This window comes from Ascaphus truei, chromosome 14 (genome assembly GCF_040206685.1).
Source record: "Ascaphus truei isolate aAscTru1 chromosome 14, aAscTru1.hap1, whole genome shotgun sequence".
NCBI classification, from domain to species: domain Eukaryota; kingdom Metazoa; phylum Chordata; class Amphibia; order Anura; family Ascaphidae; genus Ascaphus; species Ascaphus truei.
This window is the reverse complement of record NC_134496.1, coordinates 38,745,185-38,768,020: the sequence shown is the minus strand read 5'-3', so window position 1 is coordinate 38,768,020 and position 22,836 is coordinate 38,745,185. Positions and strand designations below refer to the sequence as shown.

The 22,836-nt window shown below is 42.3% G+C and overlaps 1 protein-coding gene across 1 annotated transcript in view; it reads right to left on the bottom strand.

The window, feature by feature from the left end:
• The window catches only part of TIPARP (TCDD inducible poly(ADP-ribose) polymerase), a 34,606-nt gene that overhangs the window by 2,467 nt on the left and 9,303 nt on the right, over positions 1 to 22,836 (bottom strand). The window contains exons 3-4 of the mRNA XM_075570544.1: positions 6,505 to 6,673; positions 5,302 to 5,483 (exon numbers count right to left, since the gene is read on the bottom strand). Of these exons, the coding sequence (XP_075426659.1) occupies positions 5,302 to 5,483; positions 6,505 to 6,673 (351 nt within the window). The remainder of the gene's footprint in view (positions 1 to 5,301; positions 5,484 to 6,504; positions 6,674 to 22,836) is intronic.

Genomic DNA, 22,836 nt, shown 5'->3' with positions numbered 1-22,836 from the left:
CAAGATGATCAACGTTTACTGGTGATACCAACAATTGGCACATGGACATTATACTGTATGAATTGATTAGAATTCCCTTTATCTATTGAGCCAACTTAAAATATTGTGATGCAAAGATCTACAGGTTTTAACTGGTTTATAAATGAATGTATCCAATTAATTTCCATGCAGGGGGTTTATCAAAAGCTTGATCTCATATCAATAATGGAATATTTCCATAGAGAAATCCAGCAGAATTTGAAAAACCCCACTGGATATAAACTGATCAACATTTTTAGCTTATCTAGAGAAAAGGAAACAATTGTTATACGGAAATTGATTTCAAGTTGAGCCAGTACATTATACGGCCCATAGTAGCAAGCTATTATTTCCTTAGCTGCATGCATTCTGCAGACAGATTTATGCAACGCACTGGCATAAAAACGAAATAATAATGTATTGTGTCAATGCAAAGTATTTCTCAGCACAAATGCTAATGCACTTCAGCCACCTCATTTGCACATGAATAGAGAACATTTGTTAACATAGGCTTTGTCATCCTTTTTTCAACAGTTCTGATCATTTATTTCTCTGGCTGTTCAGGAGCATGTTTGCTAGGTTATCGGGGAGTCGGCATTCTTAACACCCTACAAAGGACACTGCTTTCATAAGATTCAACGGAGGGACAGATTAAACTTATAATGGTATGGAGTATCTTTATACAATTCCAATGCTCCTCAGCTAGTTTGTGGGAGAAATCAAATTTAACGTATCCTGTCGGCTGACTTTTGCTATTCCTGAAATGCTGATAACTGGACAGCACAAGCGAAAGAGAGAGGCTGATCTCCACCGCGCTGGCGGCCAAAAAGTATGATTAAGTCAAGTCGAACATTTCTAACATTTATTCTTGCAGAGGTGGGACAATTGCACAAGGTTTCAGGGAAGTTCCTTGCGTCAGGTGCGAGTGTCCCTATCCATCGGTAACGGATTGGATAGTACACACGTCCATTGACCAGTCACTCACAGGAGACTTACTTTCCACCCACCAATGTCGGGATTCACTACGCGCCAATGCAGGGTATCGCATTTCAATGTGACGTTAAATTGAATGGCAGTGAACGCAGGATTAAGGGAGCGGTACCCTGCATCGGTGGGATTAGGGGCAGAAGGGATGGGATTTTTTTTTTAAAGACAATTTAATTGTATTATTCTCCAATCTCCAAGTTTAAGACAGATAAAAGTGTGCTGCTCTACTCTATATTTCTCTGCACATCAACGTGTTAACTTTCAAGCGTGGTGAATGTGTTCCCCCCAAACAAGAAACATCTTTCAATACACACACACTGCACAATATAACAAACTAGTCCATATACATAGCTAGCTGTGTGTTATGGGAGGGAAATACTGTATAGCGGTGTTTTTCAACAGGGGTTCCCAGGAACCACATAGAGAAGAAATTCAAATGCATCAGATCTCAGACGCGCTATTAGAGGGGGTTGGGGTTCCTTACAATGCATCTGATCTCAGACACTATTAGAGAGGGTTGGGGTTCCTTACAATGCATCTGATCTCAGACGCTATTAGAGAGGGTTGGGGTTCCTTACAATGCATCTGATCTCAGACACGCTATTAGAGAGGGTTGGGTTTCCTTACAATGCATCTGATCTCAGACGCTATTAGAGAGGGTTGGGGTTCCTTACAATGCATCTGATCTCAGACGCGCTATTAGAGAGGGTTGGGGTTCCTTACAATGCATCTGATCTCAGACGCGCTATTAGAGAGGGTTGGGGTTCCTTACAATGCATCTGATCGCAGACACACTATTAGAGAGGGTTGGGGTTCCTTACAATGCATCTGATCTCAGACACACTATTAAAGAGCATTGGGGTTCCTTACAATGCATCTGATCTCAGACACACTATTAGAGTGGGTTGGGGTTCCTTACAATGCATCTGATCTCAGACACGCTATTAGAGAGGGTTGGGGTTCCTTACAATGCATCTGATCTCAGACACACTATTAGAGAGGGTTGGGGTTCCTTACAATGCATCTTATCTCAGACGCTATTAGAGAGAGTTGGGGTTCTCCAGAATTTCACAATACATTTATAGGTTTCCTTAACCAAAAAAAGGTAGACAATCACTGCTCTATAGGTTTCTTCTGTTGCAACAGTTACGCTGTATAAAGAACACATTTGAATACATTCACATCTCGGACAGGTCCCCAAACCTGCCTTACCCCATAATCCACTGCAGCAAGGATTCTGGGCAATGACATGCAAATGAGCACTCACAGTACATCACTTTTTGCTTCATATCCACTTGTCTGCGGATCCTTTTAAGCGTATGCTTGCTGTTTTACACAGCTTATAAAACAAAGCCTTGGTAAAAGAAGTGCGTTTCGGCTCTTATGTAACTATCTTGCAGTAAATATAAATAACATTTGAGCTGTGTACTATTACGCACGAGGTGTAACAGTGAGTTCAGTTCCTGTGCAGAGTACATTAAGGTAACCACAAGCAGGGTGTGCCCTCTTTCACAATGGTTACATAGCATACAAAGGTATTACCTGTTGTGCTTAAAAATAAGGCACCTGAATGTTCCCTGACTCAATGTTACGCTAGGAAAACACTCGGTTTTAATTCTCTGTAAAACATCCCATGACCATAAAAATTACTAATCTGTGTTATTACAAACGACCGTCACTTTCCTTTTTCCTCCTGACCACACAGTTCATTATGAAACCATCCAATCATTTTTTTTCTTTTTCTTTTGGAGAAATACTGATGTAAAAATCTAAATGAAGGAAATTTTGGAAGAATAAACATTCTTTCCACAGACCTCAGACCAGCGCTGTGCAAACTTTGAGCTGCGGCCCCTTTCTTGGGAGCCGCAGTGTTCGTGCCCCCCTTCTCCCGATGGCTCGGTGTCAAATGACGTCGCAGGTCATGTGGCGTCACCCCACCGTGTAATTTGACGCACGTTGCCATGGTTATGCGTGACTTCACATGACCCCGTGGCATCGCCGAAGGCCCGTCTGGCAGCAGGTAAGTGAGTTACTGAGGCCTCACACCTCCCCCGGCATTTGATTTAAATGCCGTGGGGAAGCGTGCGGGGCCTCTGCAACCGCCCGCGCCCCCCCTACAAATTCTCCGCCCCCCCCCCCCTGGGTGGCATGCCCCCCAATTTGCGCATCGCTGCCTTAGACCAGGGTTGGGCAACTCCAGTCCTCAAGGGCCACCAACAGGTCAGGTCTTCAGGATATCCCTGCTTCAGCACAGATGGCTCAATCTGGCTCACTGACTGAGCCACCTGTGCTGAAGCAGGGACCTCCTGAAAACCTGGCCTGTTGGTAGCCCTCGAGAATGGGAGTTGGCTACACCTGGTTTAATCTCTAACTAGCCCCAGCATATAAAGCTGCCTGTCAAACTAACAGCTTCCTCCCTTACACAAAGAGGACAACATGTTCCTAAATATTGAACTGTGCTATAATGCTTCCAGCTGGACAGATGAGATCACACAGACGGCATTTATACGTCTTCCTATCAAAACAGACTGCACTGCAGCTCTGCCCTGGTGCACTAGCACATCTCGCTCTGGGTTTATTACACGGCACCTCTGAAACATGACACATTTGCAATGTACTTACACATGTACTACATGTTCAGGGCGTGTTACCAAGAATATTGATACATTTCCAGTGTGGTAATGTTCCTGCTTTGCTGTCACTTAAAAGTATGACCGTCTCCTACTTCACAAACGCTCTTCAGATCTGTACCGTCCATGGAGATGAGGCTGGTGGCAAGTGTATGGTCATACTCGCCAATGCTCTACCCTGCAACATGTTCGTGGCGAGTCTGAACAGCTGCTTTAACATGAGTCAAGTGAATCGTCTATCTTTGCTGCAGACTATGTGGCTGTTACTAAAGATATCCTCCAAAAACCACAGTCCCCTGGGATGTAATAATTTTTTCCATTCCAAACAAGCATCACTTCCTCACCCTCCTGCTGCCTATGAGCAACGTTATGCTTACGTTTAATATATAATTAGATTTTTCTTAGCATCATTTTGGGGCGTTTAAATAATTGAAGATCTTGTTACGCTTAGCTGACTTGTGAACATGATCTTTTGTGTTTAACAGTGACGTTGGTAATGATAGGTGCATTCACTGCTAGCCAACGTCAAAATAAGCCTCTTTGTTCATAGCCAGAGAGGCTAGCAAGAGCTTGCAGGTTACGCCGACATTACAGAGGTTAAAGCAGCAATACTACTTTCCAACTTTTAAAAACTTTTTTTAATATGCAAAGCATGTGACAATGTATAATTGGACATGCTTACCCAAGCTGGCAATCATTTGGTGCTCGTGTTATAAATCTGTAAAAATCCTGATTGTGTCCCTAACATAATGGCCATCTTTCAGTTTTAATCAATCCTTCAGTCAGTGTAACTCAGCAGCTACAATGTATCATTCTATCACAAAGGTAACATTATTTATTGTTACAGTTTGCAGCTCAAACTGCTGGGAACATTAGCAACACATTATCCCAAACAGGAAAGGGTTGCAAAGATCTTGCACTGCTTGGGAGGTGGGCTAAAACCAGCTGTAGAAATTAAACGATGTTTAAAAAAAAAAACACATAAGATTTCATGTTTTGCTGCTTTAAAGCCCATATTTCCTAAGCTGTCCTCTGCCAACACCCTGGAAAACACCTTGCAATCTAATTAGGTCAACGGTGACTTCCAACACTGGAAAGGGGTTTATGACAAGACTGCATAGCAGATATGGGCGTCAGCACCTATATTTTATAGGTGCTGAGACGGTCAATCAGGCCAATATTCTCTTTGAAGTCAAAGGGAAATTTCTGCAGCAAACAGCCCGATCGGCTGCTTCGGAGGAGATAAAATACTTCCATCTGTTTGCTCTGCTAGCGACGTACCATTGAACATGACCACGGAAATCAGTGGCATGGCATCGTGGCCTACTTCTTTAAACTAACATCCAAGCGGGTTTTACAGAAAAGCAACTTTCAGATTCCCACTTTTGTTCCTATTCAATATGCTGGAGAAAATGATCGTGCCATTTATTAGAAAACAGCTCGACTCTTCCCCAGAACCGAAGAGACATTCTCACACAGACGCATTATTCTATGAAACAAACATTGATACAAACAAAAAAAAGGTGTTAACGGGCAGGAAATTCCGAATTGCCGGCACTGGTTAACGGCCGGACAAAGTTTGCTGGTTAACCATTATATGATCTTAATTAGTAAAGAAAGCATCAGAGTATATAATCGATGAGATGCGGCAGTAAAGAGTACTTACTGCAGATGCGGCAACAGCATCACAGAGGACCGAAACTGAGGTCTCCTTTTGATTTCCTTCCTGAAGCAGGCGTTCTGCTGGAACCCGTCTTTAATGTTCAGTATGTACTGGTTGTGCCATGTGACAAAGCGAACTTCCTTCAGTCCGCGGCAGTTAGCTTCTTCTATCAGCTTCACCACGGGCTGTTTCACAAAAGAACAAGGTTCATATGCATCGGCAGTCCCACGTAGCAGGTACAAGCACGCGGCATTGCAGTGCTCTTACAAATATACAACAAGCTTTTTTTCTCTTTCTTTTCAATGCTAAAACAAGCGTGTATCATTTAAGCTGCATCTCATTGACTTCTATGGGAAAATGGCAGCATCAATTTCAGTCAAAAGTTTATCATTTTGGAGGCGGATTTCTGCAGCTTACATTATGATAAAAGGTAAATGGAAATATCGCATTCAAACATAAGTAACTCTGTTAAATAGCTACAGTACAGCAACAACGTTTAAAAAGGTAAAAATAAATGATAAGCACCTGGGAGCCTTTAAAATGCAAAAATAATGCAAAAAATTACAAATCCAATGCTGATTTAAAAATGTCACCCTGCTTTCTGGATCCAAATAGTGTCTTAACTTCTCCATTTCATCCAGAGTATGTGTGGATATATATATATATAAAATTGAAATATTACTGTATGCTCATTTGCATGTCTTATTTCCATTTGCTATATGCTTTGCTGTGGAGGGTTTTTGTCACTTTTTTTACCCACCATAACTTAACTATGTATGTATGTATGTATGTATGTATGTATGTATGTATACATATATACATATACATATATACATACACAATGTTGTAATACTTAGGAGCCAGCTACAATTTTGGGGGGCCAAAGTTCTGTTGAGAGGGGAGCGGGGGAAGTACGAGGTTGTGCTCATATTTGGAGGTCAGGAATAAATTCACAACTACAGGGCGGTGGTCCTATGAATCAACTACTCCGTCAGGAAGCGCTTTCAAACATTTCCCCAGAGTCTAGCTCGGTATGTTTAGCACACGCCCCATTCTTCTGCTGTTTATTTTTCTCTTGATGGTCTATGCACTGAAGGGAGAGATGGGTCATTGTTGATTCATTCAAGCTAATGGCCAATGATTGCTACCAGGCAGAAGAAAACCCCTACAAATTCTAATCACAAGATTAAGAGAATGGGACGTTACCTCTGAATACTCTCTCCATCCAAAATGGTCTCTGCAGAAGTACTTCCACACTGTGTGATAATTGGAGGTTACACCCGAGGTAGAAGTTGTAGACAGTCTTCGGATTTGGTCAAATTCAAGAGATTCGTAAATGTTCATACAGTTCAAATCTACCAAAAAATCACGTCCCCTACAAAATAAAAATAGAAAACGCCATTATGGTAACCTGCAATATATTAACGAGATATACAGATATATAGCTAGATAGATATACAGTAGCAAATAAAAATATCACTTGTGAGCACCTTTAAATGTCTTAGACAGGTCTGCAACCTTACTTTGCCATTATCACCTAGCACAGGGGTGCGCAAATGTCGTCAGCTGTGCCCCCCTGCCTGCTTTTCCCTGGCTCGCACCCCCCTCCTTAAATTGAATGTGGTGTCATTTGACGCCCGGCGCCATGGAGACGCGTGGAAGCGAGGCCTGGTAAGTGAATTTACAGAGGCCTTACACTGAATAGTGCGGGGTCTGTGTAACCGCCGTGCCCCCCCTAAAATCTGTTGCCCCCCCCAGTTTGCACACCCCTGACCTAGCATACAGTGCTTCCACTGCAGCAAGGGATTCTGGGAAATGACATGCAAATGTTGCAGATCTGTATAAGACATGTGAATGTGCTCACAAGTGCTATTTTTATTTGCTATATGCTTTACGGTGCAGGGTTTTCCGTCACCTTTTTCACCCACCATAACCTATCTACCTTTCTACATATACACACCCATATATAAAGGATTCCAGTGCAGTACAGAAGGAAAGCATATTTCAGAGACAGAGAATGGTTAGAAGAGATCCTGCTCTGCAGGGGCAGGCTGGCAGGGGCGCAGGTTGGCAGGGGTAATATCAGGGAGTACTTCTTTACATAAAGGGTGGTGAATTTGTGGGATAGTCTGTTTACATTTGACTGGATCCACAGCAGTCGGCATGAATGTTTGAGATAAAAAAAAACCTTGCTCAGATAAGCTTACACTCTAGTCTAAACCCTGATGAAGTGCTGCTTTAAGGAAGTCTATCTCTAGAACGACTTTGACCTGGTAACGGAGTCTGGCACACGGAACAGAGGGGAGGTGTGTTTAGCGCAGAGCTGTAAACGTTCAATACGAGGTTGAGCTTTTGATGTGCACTTTTCCTATTTGCTACACCTATATTTCACTGTAAGCATTGTACCTGATACTAATCAAAAAAGCTCTTCATCACGCTCAATCAAAGAAGCAAATGCTGATGAGAAAGAAGTGACAATCTGGCTTTCTCCAGATGAGCCTGGCATCTGTTTTTTTTTGTGTGTATTCAAGAGCTTATTCATCTTTCCACACGTGTACATATTGTATTACAAAACTGGCATCTCTCGAAAGAAAATGTGATTTCACTTCTTGTCAGAAGTATTTTTTTTTTTTTAATGCTTTGTACATTACAACGATCGTTGTTGCTTTAAGCCATGGCGACTGCATTAAAAAAATATTTTTTTTTTTTAAAAAAAAAACAGTTTCAGAAATGCAACGCCAGGATTACACACCAGAGGTGTCTGCATGGTTGGTTATGAAGTATTATTGCAAAGGGCTTTGGAGTTGAAAAGTGCTTTATACATGCAAGATTTACACAAGCCAGCAATACTCCACAGCATTATTCAACGGGAATGAAAAAAAAACACTTATAAAAGTAAATGTCTATTTAAAGCTGCAAGGTTTCCGGTATTGAACCGGACTGTCCTGTATTTGGACACTGTCCAGTAAAAAATTAGTGGTAATACTGGACATGTATGTGTCCGGTATGACCTCTCTGGACATAGTGACCTGACCGGCTTGGGGGGCCGTGGGATTTCCCTGAGCAGAGAGAAAGCAGGACTGTTGCTAGGGGGCTGGGCAGCTTCCTCCATCCCGATTGGCTGCTGCTGGGTAATGCATCCAATCAGGAGGAGGTGTCAACAGTGTTTGTGTGTGTGTGTATGTGTGTGTGTGTTGCACCTTTCACCATTGTGTACAGTATTTTTGGAGAAGCCGCCTAGCAACCCTAATTAGTTATGTTACCAGGTAAATGATACTGCAGCTATAAAATGGCCGTGCCTGGTAAGCTTCTCAGTAATAACTATAAGCATTCGCAAAGCATTGTTCCAACTAAACTTCACTACCAGTCAAGAGTCATTAGTTACCATCAAGTGGCAAGTGAGTGGCTGCAGCTGGAATCGACCCCAGTGATCTGTACATTCAAGCCCAACCTCTGTGCCTCAAACATCAAAGGGAATTCATTGCATTTGCCTGGATCATCTGTTCTACAGCTGTGAGCGGAGATTTAAAGAAAAGCAAACTGGACCGCATTCCGAAAAAAAACAACAACTTTCTGATGGGAAATGAAAGTACTTGGCCTTAGAGTGACCTCCGTGTCTAACTTTCGTACCCTAGTTTGTAAACTGTCAAAAACCCAGCACTGCTCACATTACTATGACAATGCAATATCGGGTCCCTTTAAATTGCCCCGGTCACTTTTACAAAATGCAATCTCAAAGAAAAACTGATCGGAAAATGTCCATTCTGGTAACAGTGTAAGGAAATGGTGCGTCAAACAAATAAACTAAATTCTTAAAGAGTCAATCCCCGAAAAAGCCTATGTGAGTTTAACTCATAATGTTAGTAATCTTGCCACCTGAGCATGTCCTGCTACACACACACACACACACACACACACACACACACACACACACACACACACACACACACACACACACACACACACACACACACACACACACACACAGTTTTAGAACATGTTAACAGCTTATTTTAAGCTGCTTTTCTCTCCCTGCTAACATCATGAATCCCTTCAGAGCAGAACATCCATCTGATGTGTACGTGTGGAAAGAATTGCTCGTCTGAGTGTAACTGCACAAGCAAGTGCCATTTAAACATGCTTAGCAAGACTATAAATAATCATTTGCATGAGACAGAAGCTGCAGCAGTTTTTCTCACGCTATCTGCAATAGCTGAATATGTTGCAATACAAAAACTTCTCCAAATGTGTTATCATTTATTGTGAAGTAACCATAATCATTATCAGTGGTAAAAGTTATTTTAAAGATTATATATATATATATATATATATATATATATATATATATATATATATATATATATATATATACAGTGTTCGACAAACCTATACATTTGCTCGCCCCGGGCAAGTGGATTTAACCCCCGGGCGAGTAAATATTGGCCCAAGCAGCACACGTTTGGTACTAGGTGGCGAGTAGATTTTTTTGTGTGGCGAGTAGATTTTTTGGTGATTTGTCAACCACTGTATATATATATATATATATAAAATCAAAAAATAAATAGATGATACCCTTCTGTGGCTAACGAAATGCTTTTATTTGTGCGAGCTTTCGAGATACACTGATCTCTTCTTCCCGCGATGTTACAATGAATGAAGCAAGCAAAAGCTATACTATAAACAGTGTCCTTTGGAATGTTATCTGTGCTGGTCCTTCCCCCGTGTGGATGTGTTTTATGGCTGGAGGTGTCAAAAGGTTCATGAGAGCAAGTGATGAAAGAGTGTGTATGTGTATAAGTGTGAATTAACATATATATATATTATATATATAATCTGTAAGACTATAGAAAAATGTTCAGAGGAAGCATATATTGTAGTCCAATATATGCTTTTCTTTTAACATCTTTCTATAATGCTGTGACTTATTAATTAGACCTTGGTTGGGTGAAGTATTTCTTATTTGTATTGTTTCTTATTGTGTGCACGGGCTATATACATTGCGAAGTTGTTTGTCTGTACGCTATGCATTTGGCCACCTCTTAAGGTGTCTATCCAAATTTTACATGATGGCTCCTGAGATCAAGGAACATTTGTTTGTCTATTTGGATACAATTCACCAATGACATCACCAATTAACCCATCACACAACCCTCAAACTACCACTTAATCTTGGTCACTCTGAAAATCCGATTTGCAACATTAGCAAAAATACAGGAGCAGCCAACGTTCTTCAGACTGTGAGATCATTGTTAGGGACAAGAGGACAATGTCCCACAAACACGCAGCATTAGGCCTCGGGCATGGTCAGCGCTTAGGCACTGACCCGTGCTGAGGCGCGCTGGTGCTTACCAGTGAGCCCCTGCAGCCACAATGAGAGCGGCTTTAGCAGGGGCATGCGTGAAGCGTGGGTCTTAGGAGAATTTTAGATTCAAGCGATCAAGGGAGCGCAGGGCCGGTCACGTGAGCGATTCGCCCAATGAGGGCGAACCAGCTCGTCACTGGCCCGCCCCCCAACACGCCCACGGACGGCGCGCTAACCAAGGCCAGGGAAAGCACCCGCTTTCCATCAGCCTCAGCGCGCCTCCGTATGGCTGCTGCAACCCTGGACGCAGCCTTAGAGGCTCTCGATCGAACACTTCAGGACATCAGAGGCAATGAAACTATTATGGGTGAAGTTGTTGTTTTAGCAAGGTAATTACGCACTACGAAATCATTTTTTTTTAATTATCCACTACTTTCAGCTCGGATAGAGATATATATATATATATTATCCATTTTATATTCATATAGTTTGTTTTACTCAAACAAAGGAAATTACTTTCCCATATAGGATAGGGAAATCAAGCAGTGTCATGTCATAGACAGTGTTTCCCAACTCCAGGCCTCAGAGAACCCCAACAGGTCAGGTCTTATGGATACCCCTGCCCCAGCACAGGTGGGTCAATCAGCGGCTCAGTTATTTTGACTGAGCCACCTGTGCTGGAGCAGGGATATCCTTAAGACCTGACTTGTTGGGGTTCCCTGAGGACTGGAGTTGGGAAACACTGCGCTAGAGTTTCTGAGGTTCTGCCCCACAATGCTTTGCGGTAGAAGAGAACACATCATGCAGAAGTTTATCTAACCGTACAAGGTAGAGAGAGAAAGAAAAGCGAACAGAGGAATGTTATTTGACCATCAAAATGCTGTTGGGAAATTGTCACAATCTCGAATCTGATCTTTATGGCAGGAAGCTGTAGAGAAGTTTACAAGCTACACACAAGCTGTGGTCGAAAATACAGTAAACAATAGTCATCTCCAAACACCTCCCTGAAAAACTCACAGGTTTATTTTCAGACAAAATCAGATTAGTGCCTGAAAACACTATTGTTTATAGTTAGTCAATGCATAATTATGTATTTCATTATTTAAAGCGGCAATCCAAGCTTGTGGTTTTTTTTTTTTTGCACATTTTTTTTTAAACATAGGATTGAAGTGGGGGGGGAGCGTCTCCAGAGCTGAACCCCATTAGTGGGGACCCCCTGCTTCCTGAGATACAGACCGCCGTAGGGGGTGCCAGTAGCTGCTCCGCAAGCACCCGCACTCTGAGGGCCAATAGGAAGCCGTGATGTCATCACGTTTCCTGTTCGCCCACATGACCTGGGAGCTTTCAACTTTACTAAGATACCGGTTCACCTGGAGCTGAAATTAATGGGGTTCAGCTCTGGAGACCCCTGCTTCAAACCGGTGTTAAAAAAGTAATAAAAAAAACAAAAAAAACATTAATTGCTTCTTTAGAAGAGGGCTCAAGTATGCTGATAACGTTGAAGAATGCGTGGTCACACAGATTCTCCCAAGTTTCCCCCAATCCTGCGTTTTCTTTGTAATGTGAATAAGTGAATATAAGGCGCTAACAACTTAAATATAATAGTGATTACGTGCAAGTTAATAATGCAATATTTATATAACAATATGTGCTCAAATAATAAATCCCTGCTCAAACCCTCTGGTAGAACCTGTTGTAAGCAGATAATTTCAGAAGAGTAAGGCTTTGGTCCCGCTGTGTCCGCGGGCGCGCGCGACTGCGCTACTTACCATCTGATGGTATCCTCCTGAGCCGGTCCCAGTCCCTCCTCCCTGCACAGCTCACTACACGCTGTGACGCGTCAGCCGCCAGGGGATGCAAGAGAATTGTAATCCCAAGCGGCGACGCGTCACGTGGTGTGGCTGTGAGCCAATGAGTAGAGGAGGAGGGGAGGCTACGGGGATCGGGGAAAGCAGCTGCAGCACCAAGGGAGCCCCACTGCTCCCTCCCACAGACTCTATCCTTATAGTCTGTGTCTGCAGATGCACGGTGGGGAGAGGCGGTGGAGGGAACCCCATGCAATGCGGAGAGGTTGGGAGGCTTTGGGGAGCGGGGAGGCGGGGGAGGGAACCCCTGGCAATGAGGAGAGGAGGAGGGGAGGCTTCAGGGAGCTGGGAGGCGGGGGAGGGAACCCCCTGACACACAATGTGATGGCCCCACCTCCACGACATCATTGCCGCGCCCACCCGACCCGTTTTGGCCACGCCCCCCGCTCCAGCTCCCGCTCCCTACAGACCGCAGATAGCGGTCAAGTGCCTCTCCACGCGCCGCCTGTCTGCAGTACGGGCGCGTGGTCTGAGGCAGCGGGGCCTTAGCCTAAGGCTTGGGCCATGGTACTGCAAACCGTGCGGAGGCGTCCGCACGCTGGGCTAACAGATTGCGTCCGCGCAGAAGCAGGAGGGGGCGCGCGTTGCGTGAGAAATCAGTTAAACTGATTTCTCGGAGCGACAGACAGGTCACGTGAGCGGTTCGCCCAATGATGGCGAACCAGCTCCGTGATGTCACTGGCACGCCCCCCAAGACACGTCCATGGACGGCGCGCATACCATGGCCAAAAAACACACTTGCTTTAAGTGGGTGACGTCACGGGCGAAGGCAATATGGACCTGACCTAAGGACTATAATCAAGATTGCAGGAGTGGGTGTGGAGTTGCTGACATATAACCCTGTTCATTTAATATAACCACGTATTGTTATAACTCTGTGCCCAGGACATACCTGAAAACGAGAGGTTACTCTCAATGTATTACTTCCTGGTAAAACATTTGATAAATAAATAATAAAAAGCACCTGTTTTCACGGCTTGGGGAAAAAATAAATAAAAGGTCCTTTGTCAAGTAGGGGAATACTTCGGAGCTGACCCATGGTACCAAGATTCCTGGGGACTCCCCAGTTTCCAAGATATAACTTGTTTTGTCTAGCAGGCTAAAATACTTGCAGGGGGTTGCTCTCTCCCCGGCTGGCAGCCAATAGAAAGCTGCAATATAATAGGAAGTGGAGTTTTGCCAAACCATTTAAGTGACATGGCGGCCATATTTGTAGTTTGTTTTGTGTCAAATACGTCAAAAAAAGCCCTCAAATATCACAGAAATCACGGGGTTTCCAGAGGTTAAGCAGACCACAAACCAACTCCAAGGGACCCCTACTTCAGGTTAATTAAAACTATTTAAAAAAAAAAAAAGTAAAAAGAAACGGGCACTGCTGCTTCAAAATCTACAGCTACCTGACAAATATGATGGGAGTTTTATAAAGATGTTATTATATTAGTTATCCATAGGGTTGCCAGGTGGCTTCTCCAAAAATACTGGACTCAATGGTGAAAGGTGCGTCAGGTCACTATGTCCAGGGAGGAAAATACCGGACACATACATGTCCAGTATTACAGTACCTCTCATTTTTTACTGGACATAGTATCCAAATACAGTACAGGACAGTATAGTTCAATACCGGACACCTTGGCAACCCTAGTTATCCAATAGCACCGTGGGACTTTGGCAAAGTCAATTTTATCTCCCTGAGTGTTGGCACCAAAATGAAGTAAAACATTTTCACAGCAGGGACTTAATGTGCGCAGAAAACTATATGTACAGCATTGAGAAGAAAAAGGATATACACGTATTTGTGAGTGTGGTTACAGGGATAAGAAAGTGCTATACTTGATGGCCTGGCAATGTAAATGTTTCAGAAATGCCCCATCAGTTTGCCCCCTCAATAAAATTTTTAAATAAGTTATGGTTATAGAGATCATGTTTGCCTAGTTCCCCATAAAAACCCCACAGTAAGACATTCTCCTGGTCATGACCGAAAAAATAGCTATTTCCTCAATACAAGACCTCTGCTTACTGCTTATATACTTTATCACTCCATGCCCTCTTACCCGCTGTGAAAGCTGACACCGTCATTATATTTGATATTATACAGCATATTTTAATCAATGCATAGTGCTCCAACACCCACACTGATTCAGATGCCTAACCCATCATTATTGAGGCTGCTCCGTGAGATTGCAGAAAGGACACATGCATTGTAAGCAGGTGACGTGAAGGAGGGGCAGGGAGACTGAAGTCTCATGGGGTCATGTATTAAACTACTAAACGCCAACAGGCACATGTGAGACATTATTTGTGCCATTTTGCATCTACTTATTAAAACACTTTGCAGCCAGAATGAAGGGACTTGCAACACACACACACACACACACACACACACACACACACACACACACACACACACACACACACACACACACACACACACACACACACACACACACACACACACACACACACACACACACACACACTATGAACAGATAACATTGCTTTCGACTTTATTTGCTTAAAAGTACATAGATTAAATGACCCTGATTTAAACAATGAAAAAATGTGGTTTGGTATATTTAGCTAGAATACAACAAATGAGCTGCTGACATTGTTTTCAAATTAAGATAATAATACTGGTACCATGGTATGTGATAATAATAAGGGCTTTTATTCTGTGATCAAAATCATGCCTACTCTGTAGAGAAAAGAGTATGTACTGTATGTATGTATGTATGTATGTATGTATATAGCGGCAGCGATGCACATAGAACCTCACAGCAGTAATACACGTGACATAATAATATATAACACATAATGGGAATAAAAGTAACATTAGGAAGAGGAGCCCCTGCCCCGAAGAGCTTACAATCTAAGTGGTAAGTAGAAAGAACGTACAGCGACAGTATCACTTTTTACCTCTGTGGACACTCACTTTGGAGGAGAGACCATTTTCTCCCTCCCCGTAATGTAACTTTCTTTCGACTCAATGAAATCCGAAGCGGCCGTACCACTGATATCAATGGGAGTTTAGGGCCGATAACGTCCAAAACGTCCGCTTCAGACTATACTGAACTACCCCATAATCTTTAATACACAGTAATGGTGATGTGCAGGTCGTAAGGAAGGAAGTGAAGCTTTCCATAGTAAAATGTTAATTAAAGAGGCACTTTGGTCATTGTGCATTGACAAGATGTTTAAATCTCATGGAGCTAAAACAGGGGTGGGCAACTCCAGTCCACAAGGGCCACCAACTGGGCAGGTTTTCAGGATATCCCTGCTTCAGCACAGGTGGCTCAATCTGCCCCTGCTTCAGCACAGGTGGATCAGCCTTCGACGGAGTCACTGATTGAGCCACCTGTGCAGAAGCAGAAAGGAGACCTGACCTCTTGGATGGAGACCTGACCAGTTGGTAGCCCCTTGAGGACTGGAGTTGCCCACCCCTGAGCTAAAGCGTGATCTGACCACATCTTGTATACAAGCGCAGCCAGCAAAATAATATGACTGCTACTGCATTGTGAAATGAACCCAAGAGAATGTGTATACAGCGCAGAACAAGCTGTATTGAACCTGGGAAGATGCTGACCTGATTTGGGGATTAATCAGGACAGCTTGTCAGTATGTGCTCTGAATGATGCTGGCTGTCTGGCTTGTGCGTGTGTTTTTAGTGTACTGCGACCATTTATTTGCTGCAATTCTGTGCTAGACCAGATGAGGAAGTGCGCTGCGTGTCCCCTGTGTAAACAGACACAAACATGAACTGTCTCACCATTATGGGAAATCATTCAAAGGGACATTTTGACACGCTACCTTAAAGCAGCAGTTCAAGCAATATCCTACGGTTTTTATTTTTAATAAATCAGTTCTGTTCTATCAGAAAATACTTGTTGCATAAAAAAAATTTGTTTTAAAGAGATTTTTAATGTTTCTAATGTAGGAAGCATTTCCAAAGTGACAGCCTCCGTCTCCTTCTGATAGGCTCTGGCTCTTGAGCTCCGCCCTCTCTCTGGCAGTGCACCAATTGTATCTAGTAACTGCCCAGTCACTCATATTCTAGGAGCTACATTGCCCAAAATGCTGTGCAAGAACTGAATTAAATAACCCGGTGCAAGCGATCTATTACAGTCTATTATAGGTGAACGGATCGATCTGCAGCTTAGCTAATCACTTGTCAGTGTGCAGATTGTATTGATGCACATATTGAATGGGAAAAAATATATATATATATGTTTTAAAACGGCAACTTGAACTGCAGCTTTAAAGCAGAGTTTTATATCTGGGGAAAATTTCTACCCCCCCCCCACACCAAAAAACCCCCTATACTATTAAAGCAGGGGGCGCTCAACGCCAGTCGTCAAGCCGCTCCCCTACCCTAACAGGTAAGGTTTTCAGGATATCCCTGCTTCAGCAAGCGTGGCTCAGTCTTCAACTGAACCTCTGATTGAGCAACTTGTGCTGAAGCTGAGATATCCTGAAAACCCGACCTGTTGGAGAGTGGGGGCTTGAGGACTGGATTAAGGCAACTGAGCAGAGATGTCTATACATCTCAAGACTGCCAAGCTCTTAGAAAATATAACTTAAAAGAAACCCCAGAAAACAATATCTTGCCAGGTCTGCAGTGTTGATGTTCTGTGATGCCTGCCCCCTCTCTATATATGTGTACACACACACACACACACACACACACACACACACACAAACATTCCTATGGCCAAGGTTATAGGAAAACAGACCAGAAGCTCTCTGGGAAAGGGATTATTATTAATCTGTTCATTCAACTAATGTAAATAAAACTGTATACAACAGTTGAAAAAAAAAGACATTCTTGTATTTATGTACAAGTTCTGGGTTGTTTATGTACAGTATATAATGATACCCTTTTAAGCCTGCATTTGTAAACTGAATATTTAAATCTATTTCAAGAATATGCTTCACTAGAACATACGAAGTCCAATAACACGAATGGCTCGGGTACTTAAACATTGCGGTCTGCAGTTGTACAGGTTAAATGTTTATTATAACTAGCTTATGCGTGCTTCATTATCTCAGGGGAGAAAATCCAATCATGACATTACAGGGTAATAAACTCACAACAGTCCTAACGTTAATCTATCCTGGCTTTGCTCGTGGTTATTAAAATAACGTTATGATATTGAAGCCAGGTTTGCTTCCGAGATAAAAGAAAATTACAAATGGAAGTCATTTTCACGGTTATTAACTTTGAAATAGATAGTGCTGTTCCTACAGAATTTGAAAACGATAATAAAACAAATCTTCGACGTGTCAAATGTTAAAAAAACAAACACAATTGCAGAGAAGCGGTTACATGGGTGAGTGCTTTTAGGTTACTTGAAAGTACCCTAAATACTCAGCAGTGCCACTACAAGACATTTACTTGTAGGGAAATAAAGGAGTTTCAGGTCATGTGGAATTGCTTTGTGTTCTGTACATCGTGAGCTGCTGATAAAATGTTTCAGATAAGCAATGTGAAACCCATTAACTAAGATTATCCTCTGAAAGCAAACCTTTGTGCCGCAGCTATACGGGCTGGCAAGCAAAGTCATTATTAAACAGACTACATTACAAAAATCCACCAAAAAAACCTGCATTAAAAGTAAGGTCATGTGTGGAGGTGAAGCCTTTAATCTGGGCTCCATGAATTAATAACATTGTACATACATATAAACAAGCTGCTCTGTATGATAATACTGGGTATCTCCACCCTACAGCAAATGTAACTTGCAGTACATAAAGTAAACATCTTATATAACAAATTTATGCTACCAACTATCCCGCAACTGTAGCCACCAGCAGATGAAGCAGAATACACAGCTCAAAATATATTAGCATAATCAGTATTAGTTTCCATTACATGTTCCACCCTCCTGAACATGAGCTGCTTCTTTGTCCAAAGCAAAACTGGAGGAGTGAATTGGACAATCACCATTTGAGGACAGTGACATGTCATCAGGAACCCGGTGTCCGCTTGTGATTTGTGAAGTAATATAATGTATTAGGGAAATATTAAAAAAACACACGTTCTAATGAGGTTCAACACATTGAAATAATTGTCAGTTTCACCGTTGGAATCACGGTCAGGCCTATTATGTAAAACACTCTTTCTAAACAATCTGCATCGAGTGTATAAAGATGGGTTAACAATTTCTTAGATCTAAAATAACCACAAGTCTAACAGTGGAATGTGAATTGTATGTATATTGATTCAGTAAAGAGTATCAATGTATCTTTCATCTGAAATAAGCAGGGGGGGGAGGGAAAAAGCTACTAATCTTGCTCTTAGAAATGCTATATTATCTTCATTCATCTTCCCCTATATTATTTGCAGCTACGATAATGATTTGTAAATCAATGTCGGTAGCTGGAAGAGTACATATCATGTCAAGTAGCATTAGTAAGAGGCAGTAGGACTTTGGGAAAAAAAACATGTTGAACTGTTGCAGTAGGTCAGGTGAACGCAACTTCTCATATGTCCACCGTACCCATTCATTACCCAAGAATGAGCTAGTCATTTTATTTTCCTGCAGTATGTAAGGCAAGGGCACCGTGTCCCCAGAAAGCCGAGCCTTACAACATAGTTCTTCTGGCACAGTTTCAATGCAAAGGCTGTTTGTGTTCGTAGGCACAGAAAGAATAATGGGTTTCTAGCATTGGTAGAGTGTCTAAACTGAATCCACTGTTCAAACCACTGGGGAGGCATCATTTTTTTTTTACAAAACTGCTATTGGGAACAAGCTAACAGAGTCGTTACTTAACTCCCTTGTATGCAGGAGTCTTTATACCTTGGTTACGGTAACTATATACTTAAAATAAGCAGGGTTTTACCCAAGGAAGATCATTAAAGATATGGCTCGATAGTTCTCATCTCCTGCAATCTGGCATAATGAACAATTAAATTGTTTTGTAGGTGCTAATAAAATGTGAGATAGCGCGAATACAGGAATTTGTATCTTTTGCCACCCTTTTTGTAAACAGATTATTTATATATATATATATATATATATATATATATATATATATATATATATATATACATATACATTATATATAAATATATATATATATATATCGGTCTTAATTTGCCTGTGAAACAGAATTACAGGGAGTGGGAGAACTTAAGTCTGACATTTCCCTTCAAATATTTAACATATGACTGAAAGGATTCACAGCAAATTCTCACTGCCCCATCACCCAAATGTAATAAAGCAGCATGTTCTGAGGTTTTTTTTCAGCATGAACAAAAGGCAGTATATATATAGTGATACTGAGAATCATCCCACACTCATCAAATTACATGAATAGAGACCAACAGCTGCTAATACTAAACAAGTGGACGTTATTCTTCATCAAGAAGTATACATTTTAGGCCAGGGCTGGCAAACTCCAGTCCTCATAGTGCCAGCAACAGGTCAGGTTTTCAAGATCTCCCTGCTTCAGCACAGGTGTCTCAATCAATGGCTCAGTCAAAGAGCCTGCTTCAGCACAGGTGGCTCAATCAGTGGCTCAGTGTTTGACTGAGCCACTTGTGCTGAAGCAGGGATATTCTGAAAACCTGACCTGTTGGTGGCCCTTGGGGACTGGAGTTTCCCACCCCTGTTTTAGACCAGGGGTGCGCAAACATTTCTCCGTGCGCACCCCCCTGTCTGCTCTCTTCGGCGAATCCCCCCCCCAACCCCCCGCACGACCCCGGCGCCAAATGACCCGTGGGGTCATGTGACGTCATGTCGCCATGGTAATGTGACGTCACATGACCCTGTGGCGTCATTTGACGCCGGGTTACCAGGACGACGCATCGCTTGAAGGGAAGGTAAGTGTATTATAGAGGCTTCAACGCGGTCCCTCAGCATTTAATTGAAATGCCTGGGGGAAGAGCGCGGGACCTCTGTAACCGCCCCCCACCCCAGATAATCTACACCCCCTGGGGGGCGCGCACCGCTGTTTTACACTATAGTGAACATGTACTCATGTTCACCATCATGCCTGCTTTATGTTACAGCACATTCATTTTCATGTAGACAATGAAAGGAAAACACGGCTTTAAATACTTTGCAACACGCTGCTGGCGCCTTCTGGGGCTGCATATCAAAGCCAACCCCAAGAACCAACACATCAGGAGTTAACTATTCTCGGTTTTCAAGGAAAGAGACTGGGAGGAGGAGCAGCGCTGCTCTACGCGTAGGACTTACAGGTGACAGCTGCTCCCAAAAGTTTCAACTGTTTATTCCATGAAACATAAATAGTGAATGCATTTGTGATTGCTGAATCCCCAGGACCATTCTTCAAAGGGCTCCCAACTCCTTTGGATCGCTCCACTAGAAACCAATTAGTTTTATTTCATATGTAAATGGCTAAGGGAAAATGTGCAAATTGGAATTCATTACTGATCATTTCCAGAGAGCTCCAAGCATGCATTTCAAAAACCCCTTTAAACACCCCTTCGTTGCTCGGCTTTGTAATGTGTTACTGAGCCCCGCAGAACTTAAAACTCCCAGTCCTATTTACCAAGCGTAACATTTTTACGCGTATTCATATTTTATTTACGTATTGGCCTCGTTTTCTTCACCTGTGGCTTTTTCTCACCCATAATGAAAAATCACTTCTTATAGTTTCTAATGTTGCAAATTGCATGTTTGCTGATTCTTAAAAATACACACGAGTTCTCGTATTAAAAGGATGCACGTATGTGTGTGTATACAAGTAACATTTAGGAAAAGGAGTCCCTGCTCCGAAGAGCTTACAATCTAATTGGTAGGTAGGAAGAACGTGCAGAGACAGTAGGAGGGTGTTCTGGCAAGTGCGTCTGCAGGGGGCCAAGACTTATGTATGAGGTGTATAGTATCAGCCATGGATGACATCTGAACTATTGCATCTTTATTTAATAATTTTTTTTTTTTTAAACAGCTATTCAAATTGTAGATAAAGTGGTGCGTGTTTTCACCATAATGTGTGTATGATATTTTTAGGAAGTCACGGACGAAGCTGTTTAGCAAGATATTTTGTTTAAGAGAAGTGATCACGCACACAGCGCATGCCTGGCCTCTGCAACTTTGGAGTAGTTGCAGCATTTTAACAGTAGTCAGCAGTTTGATACCAAACATAACGCCACCTGTACAAATGGTGTTAAACGCGTACATGTTCTCCCCCAAATCCAAACTCCAGTACATCTTTGACAACACGATGCTGCTCTTGCACTGGGAAAGCGTCGTGAGATTTTACAACATTGCTGAATAAAGCAAGAGATTTGTTTGAATGAAACCATAATCCAGCTGTGTGTATTTAGGGAAGAGATGTCAAAAGTTTACTAGTAAAATCCAGATTCAGTCATGATTATATTTGCTGTTACATCAAACATACCCAACAATGGGGCAGCCAATGGTTTGTTTAACTGGACTCCTTGAAAACAAACAGCGCTAATACATCATTAGTTTGGGAAATGTGCATTTTTTGCTGCAGATAACAAGAGAAGGCTTTTGGGAGGCGTTATACATTATTAAAGATGCAGACTCCCAGGGGGGGATATAGGAGGACTACTTGTGCTGTACAATTTCGAACATGTTTTTACAAAGAAGTCTTACGTGGACGTATCATAGTGTGGTAATCATGAATACAACATGAGACAAGCCTTTTGGTTCCTCTCTAACCTTTGTATGAACTGCAGTCGCGTTTAAGTATTCTGAAAGTAACTTCTCATATATTTGTGACACGAACATCCTGTCATTTAAAGCAAAAAACACCAAGAGAGAATTTTATGCTGAGAAAGGACTCGTGTTAGTTGTTTTTGTGGGTCAAAGATCAGAGCGGGTGGGGGGGGGGAACAATGCACAACCTAGCGGGCGTCTGTGGGTTGTTTGGTATTTTTTTTTTTTTATAACTTGTATTTTATTAAAATGATCGTGCATGAAATACAATAAGACATACATTGCATAGTGGTTTTGTGCATCACAATAAATTAAATACAATCATTAGGACATATTGTATTGTATATAGTATATAGTTGTTTGGTATTTTAAGCTCTATTTTCTTTTCAAAAGGAGCAATCCAAGTAATTTTTAAAATTTCCTTTTTTTTAAAAATACAGGATTGAAGTAGGGAGTCTCTAGAGCTGAACCCCGTTAATTTCAGCTCCGGGGACCCCCTGCTTCCAGAGATACCGGTACTTGGTATCTCTCTGCAGTTTAAAGACCCCAGGCACATGGGCCAATAGGAAGCCGGACCGGATGACATCGCGGCTTCCTACTGGCCCGCGGGTGCGTTGAAAAGCAGCCATAATGTGAACCTTGGCGTGGCTATTCGCACCCACTACTAAGGTAAATATCTCCGGAAGCAGGGGGTCCCAGGAGATGACATTAATGGGATTCA